Source organism: Mauremys mutica, chromosome 25 (assembly GCF_020497125.1).
Source record: "Mauremys mutica isolate MM-2020 ecotype Southern chromosome 25, ASM2049712v1, whole genome shotgun sequence".
In the NCBI taxonomy this organism is placed as follows: Eukaryota; Metazoa; Chordata; order Testudines; family Geoemydidae; genus Mauremys; species Mauremys mutica.
The window spans coordinates 448,591-476,332 of record NC_059096.1 but is presented as its reverse complement, the minus strand read 5'-3'; the positions used below and the strand labels follow the sequence as shown (position 1 = coordinate 476,332).

General features: G+C 44.3%; 1 protein-coding gene across 1 annotated transcript; it reads left to right on the top strand.

Moving 5' to 3' along the window:
• Nucleotides 1-8,686: 8,686 nt before the first annotated feature.
• DHX8 (DEAH-box helicase 8) lies at nucleotides 8,687-26,751 on the top strand. The gene is made up of 23 exons (XM_044999663.1): nucleotides 8,687-8,833; nucleotides 10,419-10,504; nucleotides 11,107-11,179; nucleotides 11,594-11,679; nucleotides 12,684-12,793; nucleotides 12,898-13,209; nucleotides 13,580-13,724; nucleotides 14,959-15,162; nucleotides 15,983-16,070; nucleotides 16,435-16,532; nucleotides 17,127-17,274; nucleotides 17,671-17,852; nucleotides 18,259-18,453; nucleotides 18,694-18,879; nucleotides 19,470-19,680; nucleotides 19,869-20,050; nucleotides 20,749-20,889; nucleotides 21,191-21,346; nucleotides 22,114-22,251; nucleotides 22,763-22,891; nucleotides 24,340-24,536; nucleotides 24,703-24,882; nucleotides 25,467-26,751. The coding sequence occupies exons 1-23, from the start codon at nucleotides 8,692-8,694 to the stop codon at nucleotides 25,684-25,686; spliced, it is 3,609 nt and encodes a 1,202-aa protein (XP_044855598.1). The 5' UTR covers nucleotides 8,687-8,691; the 3' UTR covers nucleotides 25,687-26,751.
• The last annotated feature ends 991 nt before the right edge of the window (nucleotides 26,752-27,742 follow it).

The following is a 27,742-nucleotide window of genomic DNA, read 5'->3' as shown; positions in this document are numbered from 1 at the left end:
TGCTACTGGCAATGGTGTTTGTTGAAGTGCCTCACAGTGCTCCAGTCTTCCTCTCAAACTTCTGCAGCACTTTGTCTTAAGGTCCCACATTGTGCTTCTTGTGTGAAGTTTACACTGCTGCTTGGTAAGACCTAGCCTACTTTGGGCTAAGCGCGAGTCAGGGAATTTTCACCTTTCTGTGAAACATAAGGTATTGCTGCTGGGGGCAGGATCCTGGATTAGATGGAGCAGTACTTTTACGGGGTATGGCAACTCCTATGTACACATGTAACCTCTCAAAACATCCGAAGAAGTGAGCTGCAGCTCACAAAAGCTCATGCTAAAATAAATTTGTTAGTCTCTAAGGTGCCACAAGTATTCTTGTTCTTTTTGCGGATACAGACTAACACGGCTGCTACTCTGAAACCTGTCAAAACATACCAGCAGCTTTCAGAAATCCCAGCTTTTTAAAAACATAGATAAGGTCTTTTACTGCCACCCACTGGCCAAAGTGAATTACACATCTCTCTCTCCTGGCTTCAAAAATGTAACTCTTTAGATGACAAGATGCAGGACATCCATACAGGGAACATGCAGCCCCAAAACCTTTTCAGACATTTTTCCCGTTGTGTATTTTATTATATTATAAGGGCTGAACAGATCTGGTGACTTTGGTCCTGAAAATTACATCTGATGTAAATCCCTGTCCTCCCCTTCTCAACGCAGCCTCAGAAAGTGAATTTAACAAGGTGGGCAGTGAACGATAGAGACAGGCATCACCAACTCAGATCATTCAGGGGCCCTGAGAGAAGCTGGGTAAGAGACTCTTTGGGCCAGCACCTGTATGTGGGAGCACAGTGCAGACAGGGATCCTCATCCATGTCACAGTCAATAGCTTTTCAGAATAAACTGGGCAAGCGACCATGGATTAGTAACTGGTTAAAAAATAGGAAACAAAGGGTTGGAATAACAGTCACAATGGAGAAAGATAAATAGCACGGTCCCCCTAGGATCTGTACTGGGACCTGTGCAGTTCAACATATTAATAAATTATTTGAAAAAGAGATAAACAGTGAGATGGCAAAATATAAAATTAGTCAAGGTAGTTAAATCCAAAGCTGACTGCAAAGAGTTACAAAGGGATCTTACTAAACTGGGTGACTGGGTGACAAAATGGCAGATGAAATTCACTGTTGATAAGTGCAAAGTAATGCACACTGGAAACAACAGTCCCAACTATACAGACAAGATAATGGTGTCTACATTAGTTGTTACCACTCAAAGAAAGAGATCTTGGAGTCATCAGGGATAGTTAACTGAAAACATCTGCTCAGTGTGCAACAGCAGTCAAAAGAGCTAACAATGTTAGCCATTAGGAAATGGACAGATAAAAAGACAGAAAATATCATAATGCCACTATATAAATCAATGTTATGTCCACACCCTGAATACTGCATGCAGTTCTCGTCACCCCATCTCAAAAAATATGTATTAGAATTGGAAAAGGTGCAGAGAAGGGCAACAAAAATGTTTAGATGACTATGGAACAGCTTCCATATTAGGTGAAATTAAAAACACTAGGAGTGTTCAACTTAGAAAAGAGAAGACTAAGGAGGGATATTATAGAGGTCTATAAAATCATGAATGGTATGAAGAAAGTGAATAGAAAAGGTATTTACCCCTTCACATAACAGAAGAACAAGGGGTCACACCCTGAAATTCATAGGCAGCAGGTTTAAAACAAACAAAAGAAAGTACTTCTTCATACAATGCACAGTCAACCTGTGAAACTTGTTGCTATGTGATATTGCGAAGGCCAAAAATATAACTGGATTCAAAAAATAATTAAATATGTTCCTAGAAGATAGATTTATCAATGGCAAGATGATCAGGGATGCAACCCTATGCTCTGGGTATCTCTAAACCTTTGACTGCCAGAAGCTAGGATTGGCTGACAAGGGATGTATTGCTCAATAATTGCCCTGTTCCGTTCATTCTCTCTGAAGCATCTGGCACTGGCCATTGTCAGAAACAGGATACTGGGTTAGATGGACCATTGGTCTAATCCAGTGGCCATTCTTCTTATCATACAGACTATAGATATATAGTGCAAAGAAGAAAATCTGTTCCCTGGCTATCAAGTTAGTGAATTCTTTTGAGCCAGGGCACAGAGAGTTTGATGGGAGGAATTAGCTTGGCTTCCTCCATATACACCACTCATTGGTCTACATACAATGGGTTTTCCTTGGTAAGAGACTGAACATTAGGGTGGGAAATTTTGATTAAAATGAAAAGTTCTATTTAAATAATACTAATGGAGGTTGCACACTCACAATGGGATATACCAGGCCCTCTGAATATGTCTAACAAAAATAATACTTTAACTTTTCATGTATTTCTCCACTCCTTGAATGTGACCACAGAAGAGAATGACCACAGAGTGCTAGCTCGAATGTTACTTTTCTCCTTGAAGACTGTCATGACATACAATGGTAGAACTCTTTTATGACCAATTTAATCAATGAGCCGTGCAATTTACATTTGGTGGAGCCACACAGCATCTGCATTGTATGTTGTGAGTCTTAAAAGGTAGATTTTTTTAAGAGAACTCAAATCTAAGGGAAGAGAGGCATCAGAGGCCAAAATGCAAGAGACACACTCCCTGTGTGTTCTCTCTGCAGTTCACTCAGCAGCATCTGAAATAACGTAATTCTGAATATACCTTCCAATATGCTGCCATCTTTAGTTGGAATTAGGGCCATTGAAGGTCACACAGGGCATCAGAAGTGAAAACTAATCAATATAAATGAATCAATATAAGACTATGGACTATACGGTGGATAGAAAGCTATCTAGATTGTCAGGCTCAATGGGTAGTGATCAATGGCTCCATGTCTAGTTGGCAGCTGGTATCAAGTGGAGTGCCCCAAGGGTTGGTCCTTGGGCTGGTTTTGTTCAATATCTTCATTAATGATCTGGAGGATGGCGTGGATTGCACCCTCAGCAAGTTTGCAGATGACACTAAACTGGAAAGAGTAGTAGATACGCTAGAGGGTAGGGATAGGATACAGGGGGACCTAGACAAATTAGACGATTGGGCCAAAAGAAATCTGATGAGGTTCAACAAGGACAAGTGCAGAGTCTTGCACTTAGGACAGAAGAATCCCATGCACTGCTACAGACTAGGGACCGAATGGCTAGGCAGCAATTCTGCAGAAAAGGACCTGGGGGTTATAGTGGATGAGAAGCTGGATATGAGTCAACAGTGTGCCCTTGTTGCCAAGAAGGCTAATGGCATTTTGGCCTGTATAAGTAGGGGCATTGCCAGCAGATCGAGGGATGTGATCATTCCCCTGTACTCAGCACTGGTGAGGCCTCATCTGGAGTACTGTGTCCAGTTTTGGGCCCCACACTACAAAAAGGATGTGGACAAATTGGAGAGAGTCCAGCGGAGGGCAATAAAAATGATTAGGGGGCTGGAGCACATGACTTATGAGGAGAGGCTGAGGGAACTGGGATTGTTTAGCCTGCAGAAGAGAAGAGTGAGGGGAGATTTGATAGCTGCTTTCAACTACCTGAAAGGGGGTTCCCAAGAGGATGGATCTAGACCAGTTGTTCCCAAAGTTGTTCCGCCGCTTGTGCAGGAAAAGCCCCTGATGGGCCGGGCCAGTTTGTGTATCTGCCGCATCCGCAGGTTTGACCGATCGGGGCTCCCAGTGGCCGCGGTTCGCTGTTCCAGGCCAATGGGAGCTGCTGGAAGTGGTGCGGGCCGAGGGACGTACTGGCCACTGCTTCCAGCAGCTCCCATTGGCCTGGAACAGCGAACTGCAGCCACTGGGAGCCCCGATTGGCTGAACCTGCAGATGCGGCAGGTACACAAACTGGCCCGGCCTGCCAGGGGCTTTCCCTGCACAAGCGGTGGAACAAATTTGGGAACCACTGATCTAGACTGTTCTCAGTGGTACCAGATGACTGAACAAGAAGCAATGGTCTCAAGTTGCAGTGGGGGAGGTTTAGGTTGGACATTAGGAAAAACTTTTTCACTAGGAGGGTGTTGAAGCACTGGAATGGGTTACTTAGGGAGGTGGTGGAATCTCCTTCCTTAGAGGTTTTTAAGGTCAGGCTTGACAAAGCCCTGGCTGGGATGATTTAGTTGGGGATTGGTCCTGTGTTGAGCAGGGAGTTAGACTAGATGATCTCCTGAGGTCCCTTCCAACCCTGATATTCTATGATTCTCATCCAATTACATACACTCAGTAAATTCAAAGTTTCCAAGGTCACATTCCATGTCATTTTCCATGTTGTGCTCCAAACAGTCTGAAATATAAAGGCTGATGGAAAACAAAACTCCCAGAGTAGGGTGACCAGATAGCAAGTGTGAAAAATCGGGACTGGGGTGGGGGATAATAGGAGCCTACATAGGAAAAAGCCCCAAATATCGGGACTGTCCCTATAAAATCAGGACATCTGGTCACCCTATCCCAGAGAGCAGATGAAATACTAATTAAAGTATAATAGTTTTATACAGTCCTCTTCATAATGCATTAGGGCAACAGCTTCAGTAACAAAGAAATGGAAAATATCTGTTGCCCTTCCCTTGGCCAGTGCAGGATTTACCCCTATTCTATATAGGCAGCTGACACTGCAGTGCAAGTGATTAACACAGTTAAATGATAACTGAAAGGCTGATTGATGTGCTGGTGTGCTCACTTAGTAAAGTGATGGCCTCTCATAATTTATGTATCATAGTGTATTTTTCAGTACTTTGTCCAGTCCACTTATAAAAGTCTTAATAGATGGTGTTTCACCACTTGTTTAGACAGAACGCAGAAGCCATAGTTAGCATCGTCAAGTCTCTTACAAACATCAGGATTTTTTTTTTTACTTTTATTGACCCTATTAACATTATGTTCCCAGCTAGGACATGCTGCAGAGGAACGGTTTTGGGCTTCAGTCTCTCACGGAAAGAGTTGATTCCTGCATGACATGAACATTGATGGCATAGGACAGCAGAATCCAGCATTTCTGTTGCTATGTTGCTATGCATTTCCTTCAGACATTGTAGGGACCTTTTGACTCATTAGCATATTTGAAGGCAAAGCATAACCAAGGCCTATTTCCATCAGCATTCAATTTGAATATTTATGTTCTGTTTCTCTGTTCAAGGGTAATGTATTGTTCCAACCCCCTTGGGGTGGTGAGGTGCTCACTATCTGTCCAGCTGAACTGCTTTTGCCTGAAATCCAATCAAGGCTCTGAACTCCTCGTCCATCTGCCTCTCCCCCTGGCCATCAACACAAGACATTTTAGCTGCTGAATTATCATAGTGTGAAGTTGGATGTCAATGCATATAAATAAGTCAGTGCTGCCAAGAGCAGAGTCCAGAATAGCAATTAATGAAGGGATGGCAGTTGTCATGTGGGAAAGAGGGTAACAGCTGCTGCTCATTTTCTGTCATAGTAATGACTGGCTTTGTAAAGTCAGGGGAATGATACCCTCCTTTGAAGTCTAATCAGCTGTAGTGAAGCAGAGATACATGTTCACCAGAAGTGAGATATATACCTAAAGCCCCCTACAACTGTGTCTATCTTAGACCAGATCAGCCCAACTTCTACCACTCAGACTTTGCAAAGCACCTGTAGTAATGTGTACAGGACGCACGCAGCAAATATAGCCATGGGATGGAGAACTCCACTATCAGACTCTACTTCCATAGACAGAGAGCAATGGAAGCAGAAATATATGCAACAGATTTATAACCATGGTTAGGGTCATTATGAATGGACTAAGAGAATCCCACTGAGAAAAAATAGTGGATCCTGGAATTTAAGGGTGTCTCTGCAGTTTTTAATGTATTTAGTGCTGTTTCCTAAAAATCTAACATTTCATGAAAAGATACTAAGTTTTTGCCTAGTGTCTTTTCTATTTTACTCTGGTTTTCTCAGGATGGGTTCTTATCCAAGAGTTCGATCTTGGATAAGATAACATTTTTCTAGCAGAATACTTGGGCTGGAAAGAGAGAGGGATTTTTTCTTTTCCTTCAGTGCTGATACTTTGCCATTTCATTTCCTAGCCTCTTCTCCTCTGTATCAAATGCAATAGATAACAGGGTCTGGATTTTTCTTTTAAACTGCTATGCACCATTTGACAAAGGAATGCTGTGGAGACATACAGCCCTAACTTTTCTCTTGGGAAGACAGCAGACACATTTGCAGCTGTGACGCATCACTTAAGTCTCATTCACACTATGTGAAAATCAGAAACACTTTGCACTACTGTAATATTCCACACTACAATTGTAAGGGTTGTCCTTAGCATCTTTACATAAGAATGGCCATATAGGTTAGAGCAATGATCCATCTAACCTACTAGCCTGTCTTTCAACTGTGCGGTGCCCAGTCACCCAGTTTAGTGAGATCCCTTTGTTGAAAGTCTCCACCGTCTATGTTGGACTTCATTGTCTCGAGTAATTTATACTGCCTGCAAACTTTATCACCTCACTGTTTACACCCCTTTTCCAGATCATTTATGAATATATTGAACAGCACTGGTTTCAATACAGATCCGTGGAGAACTCGGTTATTTACTTCTTTCCATTGTGAAAAGTGACCATTTATTCCTATCCTTTGTTTCCTGTCTTTTAACCAGTTACTGATCCATGAGATGATTTTGTCAAAGGCTTTCTGAAAGTCCAAGTACACTATGTCCACTAAACCACCTTTTTCCACATATTTGTTGAACTCCTCAGAGAATTCTAATAGATTGGTGAGGCATAATTTCCCTTTACAAAAGCCATGTTGACTCTTCCCCAACATGTCTATGTCATCTATGTGCCTCTCCCTATAATACGTAAAGTGTTTAACAGAATCTCACTCAAGACACGGTCCCAGGGCTAGGCTATGGTTGAGGCAGGTACACCTGTTATCTCCTGAAACAGATAGGTATGTTGACTGTCCCTCAGAACATGATTCACAAGTGCATTAGGGATTTTACCCTTTATCTCTGATTGTAATTATTTTCACATTCTCTCATATTTTGGACATTAGGAGTAGAAAGTGTCTCACTATCCTGATCTCTTCTCTGTCACATTAGTTGTCAGCTGCTACTCATTGGGCTTGCACTCTGCTTTATATCTCCCAGTTTCAACCTATTGTTTACTGCCTTTGTTTCTGTATTTGGTAAGAGTCTACTTTAGCTATGCACATTTCACTGTGGTGAGGTGTATGTGCAGGATGATAGTTCTGTATCAAACTTTTCTGAACTTTTCTTCGCAGTCACTCAGACATTGGTGTTTTTGGTGTATTGTATAATTTGTCTGGGAGGCTTGTTTGTTCCACTGCTCAGCAGTTTAGTGCCCCTGGGCCACAAGAGTGATGTTAGATAGCAGTGAATTTTAGTTTTGTTTGGATTTCATTTTGGGCTCTCTAGTGCTTTAGAGAGGGGAAGTGTTTACTGCTTTGGTTGAGGTGGCACCAGAAGGGTGGAAATCATCAACCTCTCCTCTGCAGCCCATTGTTGCTGGAATAAATGTTGTAATAATTACTTGCGGAGTCATGCATGTAAGGTTTCTGTGACACTTTGTCCCAGTTAGCATAGTTGCTAGAGCTGGGTCCCTGCCTTCAATCCATACAATACAATAGGGGTTATATACTGTCCAGTAGGTTTAGCAGTAGCATTATCACTGGATTGTGTTTCTCTAGCGATTTCTGTATGGCAGAGAGAGCCTGCATAGCTTTTTCTTCTAATGCTTTGAACCAACCCAAATGTTGATGTGTTTTTAACATGGCCCAGGTGCCTAATTTAACATGCACTCAATTTCTCTGTCTCTAACAAAATTTGTTTTGAGGTTTTTCCAAAAACAATGTGACTTTGTGGGTATAGGTTGCAGGATGACCTTGCAAGCCAGAAAATGGATGGAGACCTCTTGTGTGCAATAGTATGACCAGGTTACCACCAGACAATAGTCATTTTATTCCTGGTTGTTTAGCTGGTGCTCTAGGTAGTGGATCTAGTGAAGCAGGTAGGTCACTGATACATGGGATGAGGAGGGCCTCGCTCAGGGTTTGTTTTCACCCTTCATTGGACGGGCTGGTGCAGGGATTTCATTGTGCCAGATGTTTCCCCTCAGATTCCATTTTGTGGCAATTTAGGCTTCAGCCTCAGGTTCTGGATGCAGCCTGGAAAGTTCCTGGAGCAGGTGAGCATCTTCCCTTGGTGTGTATTGTAAATGTCTCTGAATGGATACGGGGGGGGGGAGGGGAGAATCTCCTCATGGATACGGGGGTGGGGGGGCGCGAAATCTCCTAATGGATACGGGGGGGGGGCGCGAAATCTCCTCAGGGATACGGGGGGCGGGGGGGAGAGGGGAATCTGCCCCCTCCCCAGTGAGCGGGAATCTCCTCACGAATATGCACCTGAGGGGGCGATTCCTGTCGCTGACCCTGGGGCAGCGAATCGCCTCCTCCCCAGGCTGAGGGCGGCACCGTGCCAGGCCCTGCTGCCCTCTCCCCACCCCAGACCTCCAAGAGAGCGGGAAGGAAAGGGCCGCCCCGCCCCGCCAGCGGCCCTAGACCATAGAGTCGGAGGCGCGGCCTCCCTCCCAGGCCCCAGCCTGAGCCGCTCTAGCCAGCGCCGCCGTCTCTATGGCCAGCGCCTTGCGTGACCCCAGCAGGGGCGTGACGTAGCCCTGACGCGACCCACACCCGGAAGTGGATGGCGGTGTGTGAGTCGGGGGCCGGGGCTATGGGGGACCCAGCGGGCGCCGACGAGCTCGCGAAGCTCGAGTACCTGTCGCTGGTGTCCAAGGTTTGCACCGAGCTGGACAATCACCTGGGCATCAACGACAAGGACCTGGGTGAGAGGCCGGCGGGGAGCGCGGGGGCCGGGCCGGGCGGGGGTGACCCCCGGGGGCAGGAGCCCGGGACCCCTCTGGAGGAGGAAGGGGGCGGGTGGGGGGAGCCCCTGTGGTGATGCGAGGCTGGACGTTTGCCATGGCGCGAGGCTGAAGTTGGAGTCTGGATCTCAGCTCCTTAGTCAGAGGCCAGCATTAGTTTCAAGTATCAGAGGGGCAGCCCTGTTAGTCCGTAACCACAAAAACAACGAGGAGTCCGGTGGCACCTTATAGACTAGCAGATTTATTTGGCAAAAAGGACAGGAGGACTTGTGGCATCTTAGAGATGAACAAATTTATTTGAGCACAAGCTTTTGTGGGCTAAAACCCACTTCACTGGCTGCATGCAGTGGAAAATACAGTAGGACGATATATCTACACAGAGGACATGAAAAAATGGGTGTTGCCATACTAACGATAAGGAGAGTTATAGTTATATTTGGGCAGCCCACTGCTTCAGATGCATGGAGTGAAAATTACAAATACAGGCATAAATATATATTGGCACATGAAGAGAAGAGAGTTACCCTACAAGTGGAGAACCAATGTTGAAGGCCAATTCAGTCAGGGTGGATGTGGTCCACTCCCAATAATTAATGAGGAAAAATTATTTTTGTAGTGAGCCAGCCGCTCCCAGTCCCTATTCAAGCCCAAATTGATGGTGTTAGGTTTGCAAATGAATTGTAACTCTGCAGTTTCTCTTTGAAGTCTGTTTCTGAAGGGTTTTTGTTATTGTTGTTGAAGAATGGCTACTTTTAAATCTGTTATTGAATGTCCAGGAAGATTGAAGTATTCTCCTACTGGCTTTTGTATGTTACCATTCCTGATGTCTGATTTCTGTCCATTTATCCTTTACATAGAGACTGTCCGGTTTGGCCAATGTACATGACAGAGAGGCATTGCTGACATATGATGGCATATATCACATTAGTTGATGTGCCCGTGAATGAGCCTCTGATGGTGTCGCTGGTGTGGTTGGGTCGTATGATGGTGTTGCTAGAGTAGATATGCGGACAGAGGAGGCAACAGGGTTTGTTTTCAAGAATCTCAATGTAAGATTTACATTTTTAGAAATTTCATCAGACTGACAGGAGTGAGTGTGGTAAAAAGTAAATGTGTAATTATGTAAATATTTATTAACTATATAATCAAATAAGGAATTGGGAACGAGGAACCAGCTTCAGCCTCATTGCCCTGACACTTCCATTATTAATTGTTTGTAGCTCCAGTAGTTGTGCTAGGTGCTGAACAAAGAGAGACAAAAGACAGTCCCTGCCCCCAAAGAGTTGACAGTGTGAGTTAGAAAATGAGCTCTCATCTCATCCCGAGACACAATCCCTCCAGGTCTGGGATCCTGAAAATGGACTTAAGGCAGTGTAGAGAGTGAAACTTTCACTGCTGCAGACCGTGCATTCCATGTTCTGTGGCTAGATGAGGGACTTCAGGTTCCCAGGTTGCTAAGCCAGCCCCTTTCCTCAGAGTGAAATGCACTTGACCTGACTTCAGATTATTTTTGTTTGTTTCACTCTTGATCACCTTTTCTTTGCAGCTGAGTTTGTGATAAATCTTGCTGAGAAAAACACCACATTTGACACATTCAAGGCTGCCCTTACAAAGAATGGCGCCGAGTTCACAGTAAGTGAGATTTGAACACAGAGATCATCTTTTATTTAAAAGAGAGTTGCAAGGATTAAGTATTTGTGTTTATTAATGTGCAATTATTTTCACTTAATAGTTCATATTTGCTGGCTTCCAAACACTTCTGTCTAATTAAGCTTTATTTAACTTTGCTTGATGCAGTCTCTGAAGCACTATGCAATTTTGAAGACTCATCTGGGCTCTTTGGTGTCTTATTACTATGCATGTGTAGTGCAAGAAAAATAACTTGTCATGAAAACAAACTTTTTATGGTCCTCACACACCAGGTAGATAAGTACCTTAGAAACAGGTCAAAATTATTGTCCTAGTTAGAGCCAGTGACTGGTGTGGAGAGTTACTTAAATGGAATTTTCATAACATTGTAAAGTCAAGTCACTTTTTGTCTTGGTTCTCTACACCAGGCAACTGAACTTTTATAGTGTGTGTGTGATTTCTTGTGACTATGGCCCTATACTTCTACATCTTTAGAAGTTGGGACAGAACTTTTTGTTCCCTTTCAACAAACCCTCCCTTGTGCTAATGTGCAAAAATATTGCAGTCACTTAAAAAAATCTTCTGTGCTTTATCTAATTTTTCAGGATTCCCTCATTAGTAATTTGTTACGTCTCATACAGACAATGCGGCCTCCAGCAAAGCCATCTACAGGCAAAGGTAAGTATAGTCTCACTGCTCCAACAGTTCAATAGAAAACAGTCCTAACCCTTTCAGCGTCTGTTGGACATTGTGAGTATGACAGAAGAAATCGCTATTCTTATATCTTATATACTATCATTCCAGTGGAGTTCTCTGTATTACGTGAGTCGCTGGTGCAAAGCTTTTGGGCTACTCGAAGAGAGCTTTATTCAGTGCAGAATTCAGAATATTGCATATTTCACTAATCAGAATTTCCTTTGTGAGGGGAAATGTAGTTGTTTTTAATTCAGCTTTTAAAAACTGCAGTAAAATTTACATTCAGAGCTGAAATGAATACTCAGTTTCAGAAATGATAGGTAGAAAACTATTCTAGCCATGTGATAAAGGTGCACTTCTAATTTATTTTTACCCTTTTTTAAATTCTAAAACCAGAGGTAGTTGTCAAACCTAAAACAGAAAAGGAAAAGCTGAAGGACCTGTTCCCAGCCCTTTGCAGGCCAGACAATCCCACCATCAGGGTAAGGATGCAATTTCACACATTAACATTCAGTGAACGGAAATACGATGCTTGTTTTCTATTTCCTCACTCTTGGTTTGCAGTTGCTACATTAACATGACCATCTATATTGTGCTTCTAATGCACAAAATGTGACAGGGCATGAGAAATGAAAACGCAGAATAGAGTGGGAAGTAAGTAGTTGGTTTGGGACTGCTGGAGGTTAGTTGCAGGGGATTATTGTTAATATAGCTCTCTCAGGGCAAACATTGCTTTGCAGAACACCCAACAACACAAGGATCCTACCCTGACAAATTCACAGTGTAACTCACAGAACATAATAAGCAGATAATGTTTCAGGTGCAAGACTGCATGGTGACACTGAGACCATTGTAGTACACTTCATTTAAGGAGTGGTTTTGAAGGAGCATGTTTGGCACCTAGGATTGAAAGGCCCTTATACACCTAGTATAAGGGGTTGCATGATAGAAGGTACAAAGAGCAGGAAAGCTGAAGATGGTAGATAGGAAAGAGGATCCAGAAGAGTGCAGAAAGTGAGAGGCATGGAGGAGGCAGAGGAAAAGGTGGAACTGTGCAGAGGTTTGAAGCTGAGGTGGGTGAAATAAATTATTAGCATATACCTTTAATCAGATTGGGACCTGTAGTAAGCATCTACTTATGGAGAAGTTAATTTTTGTCAGGACTTCAGGATTAAAATCTAGGCTACTGAAGTTGCCTACTAGTAACATGCGTATTAAGGTTTCAGTAACAATTTAAAAAAGTTAGTCTCCAAATTCTTACATCAAGGCAGAACTGGTAGAGCCATGTGGCAGAGAAGGGTTTGGCTTTGAGACTCCTGGTTTAATCATCCCCATATCTTTGCTTTGTCTCTGTGATCTTTTCTACTACTTTCCTTCTTTCTGGCTATAGAAATGAGAGTGATTGTCCCATTGCATAGATTAATGCTTTGTGCTGGTGATAGGATTTTAATCAGCCTGCTTACAGAGATATTATCTGTGTCTACAGACTATGCTGGATGAAGATGATGTGAAAGTGGCCGTTGATGCTCTTAAAGAACTTGAAGCTTTAATGCCTAGTGCAGGTGGGCAGGAAAAACAAAGGAATACTGACCACCGGTAAGTTTCCAGTGCATCTCTGGGCAAGGGCTAGCCAGTAAGTTTTCTGTCTGCATGACCTGCTCTTGTATGAAAGTTGAACACAGATTGTTAATGTTTGCCAGGGCAAAAAAAAAGAGGAGGAGTCGCAGTCACGACAGAGACAGGAAACGGAGACACCGATCCCGTTCCAGGTCACGTTCTAGGACTCGGGATAAGAACAAGGGGAAATCCAGATACCGCTCAAGGAGCAGGAGTCTGAGTCCCAGCAGGGACCGTAAGGATCGAGAGAAATACGCAGAGAAGTGTAATGACAGATGGAGGGACAAGCATGTGGATCGGCCCCCACCTGAAGAGCCTTCGATTGGAGAAATTTACAACGGCAAAGTCACAAGTATAATGCAGTTTGGGTGCTTTGTGCAGCTGGAAGGACTAAGGTACCCATCTGACCTTCACAGTGAGCCATTACCGCTTCTTGTACCATCACCCTTCCCTTGTGTATTATAAACATTGGCTTCAACTTCTGTTATTAATATGACTTAAGGCATCATACCTTTTTTTATTAGGCTCAGGCAAGTATGCCAGTGATACACACTGCATTTCATGACCACAGTGAATTTTCTGTTTCAAAAAAGTAAAACTGACAGCAAAGAATGTTCCTCTTTCCAGGGATAATTTATAAACATGCTAAAACCTCTGAGCACTAAAACATTTTAAGACATTTAAATGCTAAAGTGATATGGGAAGGGCTGTTTCCCAGAGTAATATACAGTGTCTCATGCTCTTCTCTCCACGTGTGACCCACAGGAAACGCTGGGAAGGCTTGGTTCATATTTCTGAACTTCGCAGAGAGGGACGTGTTGCTAATGTTGCTGATGTTGTGAGCAAAGGTCAAAGAGTAAAGGTCAAAGTGCTATCCTTTACTGGGTCCAAAACCAGCCTGAGCATGAAGGTATGGAAGACTTTTATAGATATGTGTTGAACACAGATCAAATGATGGTGGAGAGAGAGAGTGTTTACAGTTCTAGTTTACAGCCAGTGGTGAGCTGGAGCTGATTTGCGGGGACTGGTTGTTAAATTTAGAAGCCCTTTTAGAACCCGGTAAGTTGAAGTGACCCAGGAGCATAGCTGGGGGGGAACAAGGGGAGCGACTGCTGCCCCCTGAGCACATTATCCAAAAGTGGTGCCTTAGGCACCAACCCTGTGGGTGCTCCAGCTCCCCGGCCCCAGCTCACCTCCACTCCGCCGCCTCCCCTGAATGCTCTGCCCTGCTTCTCCCCCTCCCCCCTGCTTCCCACGGGAAGCCTGGGAGGGTGGAGAAGCAAGAGGTGGCTTTGCGCTCAGGCCTGCGGAGGCGGAGCGGAGGTGAGCTGGGGCAGGGGTGGTCAGGGAACAGGGAGAAGGGGTGGTTGGATGGGGCAGGGGTCCCAGGGGACCATCAAGAATGAGAGGAGGGGTTGGATGGGGCAGCGGGGGGCAGTCAGGGGACAGGGAAGGGGGGTGAATGGGGCAGGGGTCCTGGGGGAGGGCGTCAAGGAACGCAGGGGGTTGGATGGGGCAGGAGTCCCGGGGGGCGGGGGCGGGCCACGACCCCCTTGTGGGGTGAGGAGGGAACCAGTTGTTAAGATTTTGGCAGCTCATCACTGTTTACAGCAATATGTGAAATACCAATTTGAATCCCTTCAAAATACAAATTTCAATACTTAAAGCTGGTAAGTTATAGTTCTGTATTTATGCCACCCATTGGTTCCTACTCCCTGTTTTCTTCACATGTTCTTTTCAGATGCCTTGCATATAAAGATTCTTAAACATTCAAAAGTGTTTGTACCACTCATTGAACCAAACAAAGTGGTAACTTTGAAGTCTTTAGTCAGGTGCCCAGCCAGACACCAAGCTGTCACTTATGGCCATCCTCCATTCACTGTATGAGAAAGAGGCATTTTATTTTAAATTACAGGCCACAATGTGCTTCTGACCACAGACTTTAATCACTTCTGAGACGTTAATTTAAAAAACAAATAATAGTGAAATGTCTTCACATATATGGGCTGTGTTTGGCTGTGGCCTCTCTGGGAAACTGAGAGAGCCTTGCCTTTACATGCTTGATAGAGAAAGGAGGACAAGGCCAGGTATCTAAGGAAAGGTGGGACAGTGATTAATAAATCTGTCAATCATATTTGATATAGGATGTTGATCAAGAGACTGGGGAAGACTTGAACCCAAACCGACGCAGAAACCTGGTTGGAGAGACCAATGAAGAGACCGCTATGAGGAACCCAGACAGACCCAGTCACCTCTCCCTGGTGAATGCCCCTGAAGTGGAGGATGATAGCCTTGAACGGAAGCGTCTCACCCGGATATCAGACCCAGAGAAATGGGAAATCAAACAGGTGTAAAGCATTACCATCTCATACTGGGATGTCTGGGGCAATGTCATTCAGTATGGTTGTAGGGGAGTTTCACAGACTACCATCCACCTTCCCATTTTTCTTAATAGACCATGGTTTCTTGGGTACATCGTCCTCACTGTTATAAGCTCTCTGAAATCTGGGTTTCCCAAGCTCTGACCTCATAAGGCTTTGAGTAATCTTTGGCTAATAGTGTGATCCAGTTAAGTATAAGACAGCTGTCCCTCTCTGTTAGTCCCAGGGATCCATAATGGAATGTGGAGCCTTTCGCTTCTATATCTCTGATTCATAAATCTGTCCAGTGCTGTTAATAACTGAAACATCTTTGTTAGAAGCATCACTTGTCATACCAGCATCTTTCACCAGCACTAAAATCCAGGAAAGACAAGGTGTCAGAGGTTAAAAAGCCATACTAATCCATCTCTGCTGATGCTGGGTTGTTCCCTGCAGCACATCTACTAATGTTGTGTCCAGAGAAGTTTTAAAGTCACAACTGAATTCTTTCGGGAGACGTCTACAACCCAGTACATCACCCTGTTGGGATGTATTATCTGAAAATTCATTGTAAATGTCCCTTTCTTAATTTCATCCTATTTCTCCTCTGTTGTACCACACTAATAGACACAATCCCCTCAGACAATCCCAGCGCCACAATGTCCTGGGAGAACTTACACTTCCTGTCTCTTTGCAAAGTGAACCCTCCTTCCATCCCAGAGAGCTGTAGAATCTTAAATGGGCCAATCAATCCTTGAATGATGTTCACATATGGGAACTAATCCTTCCCTCTCCATTCCCTTCCCAGATGATTGCTGCTAATGTGCTCTCCAAAGAAGAGTTTCCTGACTTTGATGAGGAGACTGGAATCCTCCCCAAAGTTGATGACGAAGAAGGTAATATTGTCTGGTAGTTTCACTGTGGGTTTAATAGATTCCATGTGTTTCTGTGTATGTGATCTATGCAAAAAGGAACTTCTGATGCAAGCAAGTGTAAGGAGTTTCATAGTTAGCAGTAGCTCTAAACACCTGGAGCTGGGAGGTGTGCTGGCTCCCTTTGGTTAATGAAGTGCTGGTGGCCTTTGGCCGGGAGCTCTCTCCTTGCCTGTGACATTTTTACCTTTGTAAAATATGTAATTATACAGTAAATAGGATGCACAGAAAACACTTCAGTAATGTAGCTTCCTTTTGCTGCGGCGGAAGTTTGTTGAAAAAAGCTGCATGTGTCTCCTTGTTAAACCTGAATTATTTGTGGGTTTAGATGAAGACCTTGAGATTGAGCTGGTTGAAGAAGAGCCACCGTTCCTGCGAGGGCATACGAAGCAAAGCATGGATATGAGTCCCATTAAAATAGTGAAGGTAAGAGATCAGACTAATGATTGAAAACTTGTACGCTGGTTTTATGTAAATACACAGGAATTAGCAATAACGAGTGGAATCTTGGTATCCATAGCCCAGAAAATCAGGAGCGCTGGGTTGGAGATCTTTTTCTTTTATTATATCTAGTTCGGTTTTCATTTAATTGGTAACAGTGAAATGAGATCATGGAATAGAAATGCAAGGTTAACATGCAGCCTACATTTCACAGAAAAAGAGTTAGAACCAAGTGGTGTTCTTCTGGCCCACTCATCCTCTTGTTTTTGATGAGGTGGGGATAGCCAGGAAATTTATCCTTCCCACCTCATTACCAGTAATCTCATCCTTGATTGGACTATGAAAGGAGTCTCCTATTTTACAGTCACAGCCACTGGCATCTTGGAAATCTAGCCATCAAAAATATTTCTGCACTTGTGAAATAATAAAGTTTTAAAAGCCTTTGAAGTCGCTATGGGAAAGAGATTGCCTTCAAGCTCAAGGACAGATGGGCTGGGCTGTAATAAAGGTGTACAGAGTAGAGGGCTCCAGCAGAGGACTGGACAGTGCTTGTAATTGTATGTTGTTTTTGTTCCTCAGAATCCTGATGGCTCCTTGTCCCAGGCCGCAATGATGCAAAGTGCTTTAGCCAAAGAAAGGCGAGAACTCAAACAAGCTCAAAGGGAAGCAGAGATGGACTCTATCCCTATGGGACTTAATACACACTGGGTGGATCCTCTTCCTGACGGTGTGTTCTGACTTGTCTCTGTTTAAGTATCTATTGTGCCATTCATTGTGGGAGCTGACCCATTCCAGGAGAATGTCTTGGTGTCTGTGTGTGTGGCCACTTCACTTAAACCTTTTTTCATCCTGAGCCTAGCTTTTATGTTTAGTCTTTTAGTCAGAGTGTGATGGGAGAGTGGACTGGGTGTATTACCAAGTGTTGCACAGATGGAACTATGGCAAAAATTGTAGTAGGCCCAAAATCACAATCAATGTGCCAGAACAGCTCACTCGGGTTTTAAACAGGCAGATTGTAGTGTTGTCTGTAAAATGCCTTTTTACTGTGTCTAGTTCATTACTACATTTGTGCCATGTGAACTGAAGTGCAATAACTAAATTCTCATGTCTTTTTTTCTCGTAGTGGATGGGAGACAAATAGCTGCCAACATGCGGGGTATTGGGATGATGCCCAATGATATCCCAGAGTGGAAGAAACATGCATTCGGTGGCAACAAAGCTTCCTATGGTAAAAAAACCCAACTTTCCATCATTGAGCAGAGGGAGAGTCTCCCAATCTTCAGACTAAAGGAGCAGCTGATTCAGGTAAGACCCATGCAGGAGCCGCCTTCTCCTTGGAGTGGGAAGGATTAATATGAATGTTACTGGGTCTGTTTATTGACACGTTAGTAGCCACTTGAGAGTTTTTAGAATTAAATGGTATTTTAAAATCATAATTTTTCTCTATACGTCTTTATAAAACTGCTGGTGCTTCTTAAAGCAGTAGGGCCAAAATTGGAGCTAAGATCCCAAATGACACAAGTCTTTATGGCAGAGTGAGTCATCTGAGTGGCTAAAGAGTTTACTGGCTTGCTGGTTAGCAAGACCTAGGCTAGAACACTTTGTCTGAGCCAGCATGAGTGAGGGCACTTGGGGGCTACATCTAGTCTTAGATTGACTGTATTAAAAAAAAAAAATCCTAACAAGCACTTTCTAACATGTCCTCTTTCAGGCAGTTCATGACAATCAGATCCTGATTGTTATCGGCGAGACCGGCTCTGGGAAAACGACCCAGATCACCCAGTACCTGGCTGAGGCAGGTTACACGTCAAGAGGAAAGATTGGATGCACCCAGCCTCGTAGAGTGGCTGCAATGTCTGTTGCCAAGAGAGTATCTGAGGAGTTTGGTTGCTGTTTGGGACAGGAGGTAAAGTTCTGTATTGGAGGAGGCAGCTGCATAAAGACGATGAAAAGCAGGGAAAAATCAGTAATGGGATAATTAATCTGCTCTCTGGCAAGTTTGGATTGAGAGGCTGGCAGAATAACTCAGCCTGGGATGATCATTGCCAACAATTTTGTTTCATCAGTTCAGTTAGTTTAGTGTAAGGGGCAGACACATCATTACTCATTCAAACCCATTGTTCTGCTTCCATCTCGTGTTGGGTAGGTTGGGTACACGATTCGATTTGAAGACTGCACCAGCCCTGAGACTGTCATCAAGTACATGACGGATGGTATGTTACTGCGGGAGTGCCTGATTGACCCGGACCTGAGCCAGTACGCCATCATCATGCTGGATGAGGCCCACGAGAGGACCATTCACACTGATGTGCTCTTTGGGCTTCTGAAAAAGGTAATGTTAGGTTTGGCCCCTGGGCTCTCCGCAGGTTATATCAGGAGGGAACGCAGGAGGAAGGCAGACATGTTTGCCTTTCAAGACCCTCGTGTCTTAAAACGGTCAGTTGTGAGAACTGAGCTGTGGTTGAAGGTGACGGTACCTTTACAAGGGTAGCTCACCTGGTCTTAGCTCTGACTGTAAATGAAATGGAGTTTTGGCAACAGATGAAGCTCATTTAATTCAGAACATTTCTGGGGGTGAATAAGCAGCTGTCTCAGAATAAGGAAATAGTCTCACTTAACGCAGTCTGCCTCTCACAAAAGGTCTCTGTGCTGGGATTTCCCTTAACTAGGAAGAAAGGGAAGTGTATTGTAAATATGGCCTTAGCTTTAAATTGCATGAGATTCTGGGCTTTTGCCTCTCTGAGAAGGACAGTGTATCCTCCTTTGCATTTAGATGATTCTGCGAATCTGCCAAAGCCCCTGAGATGATGGAAGCCTCTTGTTACCTGGAATAATGTAACTGAGTGAAGGGGCTTGTTGAAGCCCTTATTTGTTGCCTTTGTCACTATTAACATGGTATGGGAACGTTCTCTCCTGCTACAGACAGTGCAGAAACGTCAGGATATGAAGCTGATTGTAACTTCGGCGACATTAGATGCTGTGAAATTCTCCCAGTATTTCTATGAAGCTCCAATCTTCACGATTCCCGGCAGAACGTACCCTGTGGAAATTCTGTACACGAAAGAACCAGAGACCGATTATCTGGATGCCAGTCTGATCACAGTGATGCAGATCCATTTGACGGAGCCACCAGGTAAGTGCGATTAAAATTTGGTGGTGGCAGAGTCCTGTGTCATGGGGTCATATGGCTTTAAAAGGAGCACATCTGAAGGGGAGATCTTTCTACATGGAAGAGAAGAGGGGAAGAAGGAAGCAAAGGGAGTGGTTAGGTAGGAGTTGTGTGGAGCAGGATTAATTCTGTGGACACTTTCCTTTTTGTAGGTGACATCCTAGTGTTCCTGACGGGTCAGGAAGAGATTGATACAGCTTGCGAGATCCTCTATGAGAGAATGAAATCTCTGGGACCCGACGTGCCAGAGTTAATTATCCTCCCCGTGTATTCAGCTTTACCTAGCGAGATGCAAACCAGGATCTTTGACCCAGCCCCACCAGGCAGCAGGAAGGTAATCCCAGGCAAAGGGCGGCTTCCCCCTCTGATGAAACACTTAATAGTGGGACTTGTTAAACTGTTCATTCCATTCAGAATCTTATGTGCCATGGGTTGGGGAGGAGAGTCATTATAGACTGTGCTCTGTAGCTTTGAAACAGCAGCTCTTATGTGGCTTAACTCTCAGAACTTTTCTTGGCCAAGTCTCCATTCATTTTTTGGCATTTAAGTAGTCTTCTGTTTTATTTTAACCCAAACCCTTTTGTGCAGAATTGCTTTATAAATAACATTGATGCAGCAGAAAGATTCTCTAGAGATGCTGCCTTTCAAGGGCATTGTTGTCCTCTGTGCAAGTCTGAGTTTCTGAAAAGTCTGTATAGAAGCAGCTCCCAGAGGATGGCAGTAATTCTCTTGAAGCACATTCTGTGGTGGTTTCTTGTCTCATAAGGGCTATGTTGCAGAGCCAGGCAAAATAATACTTTTAATGGATCATGTAAAATTCTTTGAGCAGAAATTGGTAACCTTTTCCTCGTTTTTATCAATGAGTTCCACTGTGTTCACATCACATACTGCCCTAAAGCTTAAAACAGGTTTAAAATCTGGCCATTTTTGTGGGTGAAAGGCGAAATCTGCTCACACATGGTGGCAGGAGAATAATCAGTAATTTTAAATCATAGCAGTTGTGTCAGCAACAGACTGCACTCTTGCTTACAGGTTGTCATTGCTACCAACATTGCCGAGACCTCCCTGACTATTGATGGAATCTATTATGTGGTGGATCCTGGGTTTGTGAAGCAGAAAGTGTATAACTCCAAGACTGGAATTGATCAGCTGGTGGTTACACCAATTTCCCAGGTACACAGCATATGTTTGATAACGTATTGGTAATAAATCTGTGGCTTAGAGGAAATTTTATGGAAACAATGTGGGGAAATAAATACCACTTTCTTATGCACATTGTCTTGCATCACACTCAGACTATGCTTAGCACATCATATCCATCCCTGCATTGTGTTGGGAGCCCCTGTAATAATGCTAACAGAACTGCAAGCAACTAATCCTTCGTTCCTCTCTCACTTAGTCTCTTGATTGAATCATTGTCCTGGATAATGCTTACCTGCCTCTGAGATGTAGTATTCCCTCTGAAATCCTATAGGCGCAGGCAAAGCAGCGAGCAGGAAGAGCTGGAAGAACAGGGCCAGGAAAGTGTTACAGACTGTACACGGAGCGTGCTTACCGAGATGAAATGCTAACCACCAACGTGCCTGAAATCCAGAGAACCAACTTGGCCAGCACAGTGCTCTCCCTTAAGGTAGGAATCAGTATCTCATTGTTTTGCTGAAATACAGGCTGATGTGATTAGTAAAAGGGTGGAAATTACTAAGGCAAATGGATTGGAAGGAACACTGTACCATTGGCAGAACTATAGCTTACTCTCCAGTTCTTTCTCCCAGGGGGTTGTGACTCAGACTTAGCTTTACAGATATCAGTCCCACAAAGGCCATTCTTTACACACAACCTGAAAGCCATATTTCATTGCAAGTTCTAGAAATGCAAAGCCCCCGGAGTCTTAGTGGAATCATACATAAAAAACAAACAAAATCTTTTATAAAATAGGGTACATTTCTCAGGCCATCATCTCACAGCATGGCAGGGACTTCTCTTTTGCGGTGGTGGTAGTTGAGTCCTTCAAATATATGTTTCCCCAGATACTCTGGAGATCTATAGAAGACCATACCCATGTGAGAGTCATAGATGTTAGAGATGGCACAGAACTATTAGGTCACCACACGCATCTCCCTGGGGCTAGTGCAAGATTGTTCACTATTGTACCTTTACTAGAACTTTTTCTTGTTTTGGTCTTTGTCCCAAGGGATGGAATAATGCGCCCACTGGGATTTGTGGTTATACTGGAGATAAGGCATGAACCTGGGCACAAGAGCTCATCAATGCTGCTTAGACCTTGGTTTTGGCTTTTGACTCATGTTTTGTTGCTTCTGGAGTTGTCTCTTCTAATGGAGCCTGGTTTCCTGTTTCTTTCCTGGTGTTTCTTACCCTCAGATTTTCACTCTGTTTCAGGCTATGGGGATCAATGACTTGCTGTCCTTTGATTTTATGGATGCTCCCCCGATGGAAACGCTAATCACCGCCATGGAACAGCTCTACACCTTGGGAGCCCTGGACGATGAGGGGCTGCTCACTCGACTTGGGCGCAGAGTAGGTTAAATATTGTGCCTCTGAACACTGGTTGTATTGTGTTCTCAGGCTGGCCTGGGTGTAGCTGTCCATAGGGTTACCTGGCACTGTCAGTGCTTTCTCTTTGTGTTCTTGTGCATTGTTAGTGGGTCCAAAGCCACACTTCCCCACTAGCAATTGGCCTTTGCAGACAGGTAGTAAATAATAATGTATTTTCTGCTTCCCAATGGAGCAGTGCCGTTTTCTCTAATAAGTGAGTTCCATTTTACAAGTGTCTAAAAATCTCCTGTAAGTGTTGGGCTGCTCTGATCATGTAGATGGCAAAGGTCATCTGCTCTGTGCTGAGTAAAGCTCCCCTAGGTAGTGGGCAGTGCTATGGTAGGGAAACACTCAATGGCATCATCTTCTCTCCCATTAAGGTTTAGTTAGAGTCTCCAAGTGAAATAAGTCTGGCCTATTTTCTGATCTTGAGACCTCTTGAAGCCTTGCTTCAGCACCAGGGAAAATATGTCATTGTCCTTTATTCCTGCAGATGGCAGAGTTCCCCTTGGAGCCCATGTTATGTAAGATGTTGATCATGTCTGTACATTTGGGATGCAGTGAAGAAATGTTAACTATAGTCTCTATGCTGTCTGTACAGAATGTGTTCTACAGACCAAAGGTAAGGAATTCAGGCCTGTGTGCTGTAGTGCCCAGCCCTGGTTGCATGGTGGGAAGGAGGAATCTGGTGGTGTTTATTGAATGCATCTGGGGTAATGGTATGTGCGTACCCCCCCGCAGACAAGATGGTAATTAAAGGGTTCATTTGATTACATATTGCACAGCTAATTCACCTCTTTGGTACATGCCCCCGAGCTGTGGATGTTTGCTGCCTCTTTGCCCTTGGGGAAGTGAAAGTTGGAGGCTTTGCTTTTTTCTTTGCTTCCCAACAGTAAATGAAACACAACATTAGAACCTGCCATCTCCTGCTCTGGAATTCGGAGCTGTTCTTGTAGGGTGACTGGAGGAACCCCGTTCCTCTCCCAGAGAAACAGAAATGGTTTCAGAATGAAGTTACACATCATAAGCCCCTCCTGTGCTGACCCTCTTCCTGCACCTCTGGGCTGCAGGCTCTGGTGGTGACATGACTGCTTCATATCAGACCCCTTTTGGATCTGTTATTTCTTCATTATAATGTCCTATTGCTGTCTAGTCCAGTGACCTCAGTGTTTGATCGATATCCCAAGGCTACATCCATGGAATTGAGAAACATGGACCTCTCTGCAGAGTCTATTGATTAGGCCTGGTCTACACTGAAAAGTTATATTGGCATAGCTACATCAGTCAGGGGTGTGAAAAAACCACACCCCCGACTGACATCGTTATGCCAACAAACCCTCCAGTGAAGATGCAGCTATGTTGACAGAGAGTGCTTCTGTCAACGTAGCTAATATCATTCAGGGAAGTGGTTTTCCAAAACTTACAGAAAAAACTCTTTCTGTTTGTGTAGGGGGGCTGTGCCAGCATAGCTATGCTGACATGATTGTGTCATATAGTCTCCATAGTGTAGCCATACACTCAGTCATTGAAAGCCAGATTTCTAAGCAACAGAAATTTGACTAGTTCTGTGCATGCAACACAATGCCAGCCGACAGCGTAAGTGAGCCAGGTGTCCTGTAGTGTCATTTCAAGAATAGTTGGGGTGAGGAAAGAGAAGGGTGCCTCAGGAAAGACGCACTGTTGCAGATTCCCTGCTCTAGCCCTCCCCTGTTGTGAGAGAGGAGAGGAGGAGTCTGCAACAGGTCTGTGTTTTCAGGTAGCAGCTGTGCTAGTCTTTTTCAGGTTTAACATTTTGTCATAATGGTAATGCCTTAATCATAGGGGTCCAGTTCAGCCCTGGTGTGGGCGAGGGACCTCCCAGACCTGGCAGGGCTGAGTCTGATCTGCAGTGCTTTGTATTTAATCCTTTACAAAAAAAGCCAGTATGCTCTGTATGCATCACAACCTTGCACTGGTTAAACACGGGGCTGTCCATTTCAGTAGCACATAAGAACATGCAGTGCCCCATTGCCAGGGGTACATGATACTGTCTCTAAAGCACACGTGATGGAAACGTGTTTTGTGTGTTAGGATAAACAAGCACTTGCTGACCAGAAGAAAGCCAAGTTCCACCAGACAGAAGGAGACCACCTCACCCTGCTGGCTGTCTACAATTCCTGGAAGAATAATAAGTTCTCGAATCCCTGGTGCTATGAGAATTTTATCCAGGCCCGGTCCTTGCGCAGGGCACAGGACATCCGTAAACAAATGCTGGGCATTATGGACAGGTGAGCAAATCCAGCAGAGGACTGGAACTGGTTCTGCTTTTTTTAGCATTCTCGTCCTTTAGCAGCAGCTGATTGGTGCTTGCTGTTTGGGTGTTATGGTGTCTGTGCCTTGAACACCAAACATGGGGGCCCTCTAAATTTTTTCTTTATGACTCTCTTCTGGCAGACACAAGCTGGATGTGGTGTCATGCGGGAAGGCGACGGTGCGAGTCCAGAAGGCCATCTGCAGCGGTTTCTTCCGAAATGCAGCAAAGAAGGACCCCCAGGAGGGCTACCGGACTCTCATTGACCAGCAGGTGGTCTATATTCACCCATCCAGTGCCCTCTTCAACAGGCAGCCAGAATGGTAGGAAAATAGGGACTCTTAATTCTAAGTTTAATTCTCAACTCTACAGCTAGAAAGTCCTCAGCATGGGCTATACATAAAATACAGATCAAAATCTGTGAATGCTCCGATACTTCAGTGATGGGCATGGAACAAGAATAGAGAGCAAAGATACAGACTCTGATCTGTTCTCGGCTCCAGAGCAGACGTGTACAGGACATATGAGATGCTACAACTACTGCAAACCAAGGCTGTCTGGAGTCCTGCCTCCAGCTGTCCTGTTGTGCCTCTCCTCCACGTATGGAGTTCAACGCAGCAGCATAAGTCAGCGAGAGGGGGATCCTGACATGAAACCAAGCAGCTCCATGCTGCAGAATGTGGGAGGTGGATGAGAGAGGCTTTCTGCTGGGGGTGGCTCTTTTGGGGTCTGATGATCCTGGAGGTAATGTTGAAGGGGGGAAGGAGAGTTAGAGAACTGGACCCGGGGGGACAGGTCTCAAGCACCCCTCACATGAGATGAGGTATTCAGCCCCAAAGACCTTGTCGTTGTTAAGAACCATTTCCCCTTCTGCAAGCTTTAATATTGCTGCCTTCTCTCTCTGCAGGGTGGTCTATCATGAGCTGGTGCTGACTACCAAGGAGTATATGCGCGAAGTGACCACCATTGACCCGCGCTGGCTGGTGGAATTTGCACCAGCCTTCTTCAAAGTCTCTGATCCAACCAAACTGAGCAAACAGAAGAAGCAGCAACGGCTTGAGCCTCTGTACAATCGCTATGAGGAGCCCAATGCCTGGAGGATCTCTCGTGCATTCAGGAGGCGATGAGCCTGGCTCTGGCATGGGTTGCTTTTGGCGAAGTGTTCCTGGTGGATGAGATTCTGCACTGTTTTAAAATCCCCTTTTCGGGACACATGCAGTTGAACCCAAATCCAGTTGCAGCTGAAATCCAGACTAATTCAGGCTTTAGTCTGATTTCCTATTCACTTTGTAAATGTCTTCATTAGGGGCCAAAAGAACTGGACAATATCACTGATTCATGTCCTCTGCCCTTCAGCTGCTACAGTTAGCAGGTCACTTCTCATGTCCAGGCTCACTCAGGTGTGTTGTATCACTTCCTCCTACTTCCAACCGTTTGAAAATCTGAAGGCTTAGAAATCTGGGCACTAATCAACAAAACTAACAGAGGCAATGATCTAAAAACCAGTTGTTTGTCAACTTGATTGTCTCCCACCTGACTGGATCTTCAGATGCTAGAATGGCCTGAGTTTCTAGCCACGCTGAAGAGGGATTGATTTCGGCTGACACTTCTGTCTCTGCTCTTGGACGATGACCAGTTTTCTTTGGCAGACTTCACCACTTGTGCTCAACCTCCTTTAACTTTTCCATTTTCTTACTTTCTGTAACTATTTGTCTCTTACTTGAAATCAAAAACTCCTGCAGCCAGCTGTGGAGAGAGATTTAGTATCTGTGATTTGGAATAAGGTGGAAGAGATCCCCTGAAACCCAACCCAAGTGTCTGTTACACTTGGACAATGGCACAGGTCAGACTGGTGGTCTTATCTTTCATCAGCATCTCCTGTGCACTGAAAACTAGAATATCACATGTTAATTAACCACATCCACTCTGCAGCGCAGCTCAGTCTGTGAACTTAAATGGTTACAGATGTCCCAGAGAGAGATTTTCTACACAATGTGTCATGTGTTTTGTTTCCTCTGACAACATTAGCTGACATCACAACTGCTCTTTTTTATACAATATTTTCTTAGGGCTAAAAATGGATTTCAGCAAAGATCTGCATAGAACAGTTGTTTATGAAAATGTAATTCCAGAATGACTTGCCAGTGTGTGTGTTGTCATGTTGAAGCTGTACATAAACTTGCTTTATTTTCTTTCTGTTATGGTAATGCCTGTGCTCAGACCTGCCTTTTCAAAGCTGGAAATAGCTACCTGGCTTCAGAGCTAGAGACCCAAACTTTCTAACTTTTCTCAAGCTAGTGTATATACGAAGTGACTGGTGAAAAGTGCACAGAAGAGCTGACTGGTTGGATTTGCACCTGACTCTGTGAGCTACAAGACAACACCGTGATTGCTCACTGAAAATTGGGTACATTTGAAATCTGCATCTGTCTGTGAAGAGGGTAGTGAGAGGGATGGTGTAAATATTGTTTTTAATATGTTGTACAAATGCCCTAAGTTCCTCAGAAGCCTTCACAAAGAAAATTATTATTAAAATAAACTTCTGAAACAGGAAACTTTCAGCATCAAATATGCACAGGGGTTTGTCCTTTGGTGGTAACAGAATGGCGTCCAACGTGGTAAAACCTCTTTGTGCTGCTGTAATTGTTACCCCGATTCTGGTGAAACTTTGTATTTGAACCACATTTTTTAAAAGCCGGTGGAAGATTTGGGATATATTCACTGAGGGCTCAGGTCAGACAGCAGTGGGGCTTGGGGGGGCTTCAAGACAAGGTCTCTTAATTCCAAATTGTTTTTATTTCTCTTCCTGTTTGGAACAGCATTTTCTGTTTCCTTGGCTGGCTTGAGAGCTCGGCCCTTCTTTGGTAGGGGAATCAAAAGACAGAATTTTGTTTTCTCTTTTGGAAGTCAGCAGTCGTGCTCTTTACTGGGAGTAGCTCTGCTCTTGCTGTAATTGGTGAGTAATACGCTCCTCCTCACTTGCAGTATTTTCCATGTGAACTGTTGGGCTCCAAGGCAGCGTGCACATGCCTTCCAGAACTGAACTATGAAACCGGCATGTTGGTTTACACACAGCCCTTTGCAACAGGCTTTATAGAGCTGTCCTGCTTGGAACAAGTTCTCAGATGTATCCACTGGCAGATGCTAGAAAGTCACTGTACCCATGGAATTAGAGTCAGAAGG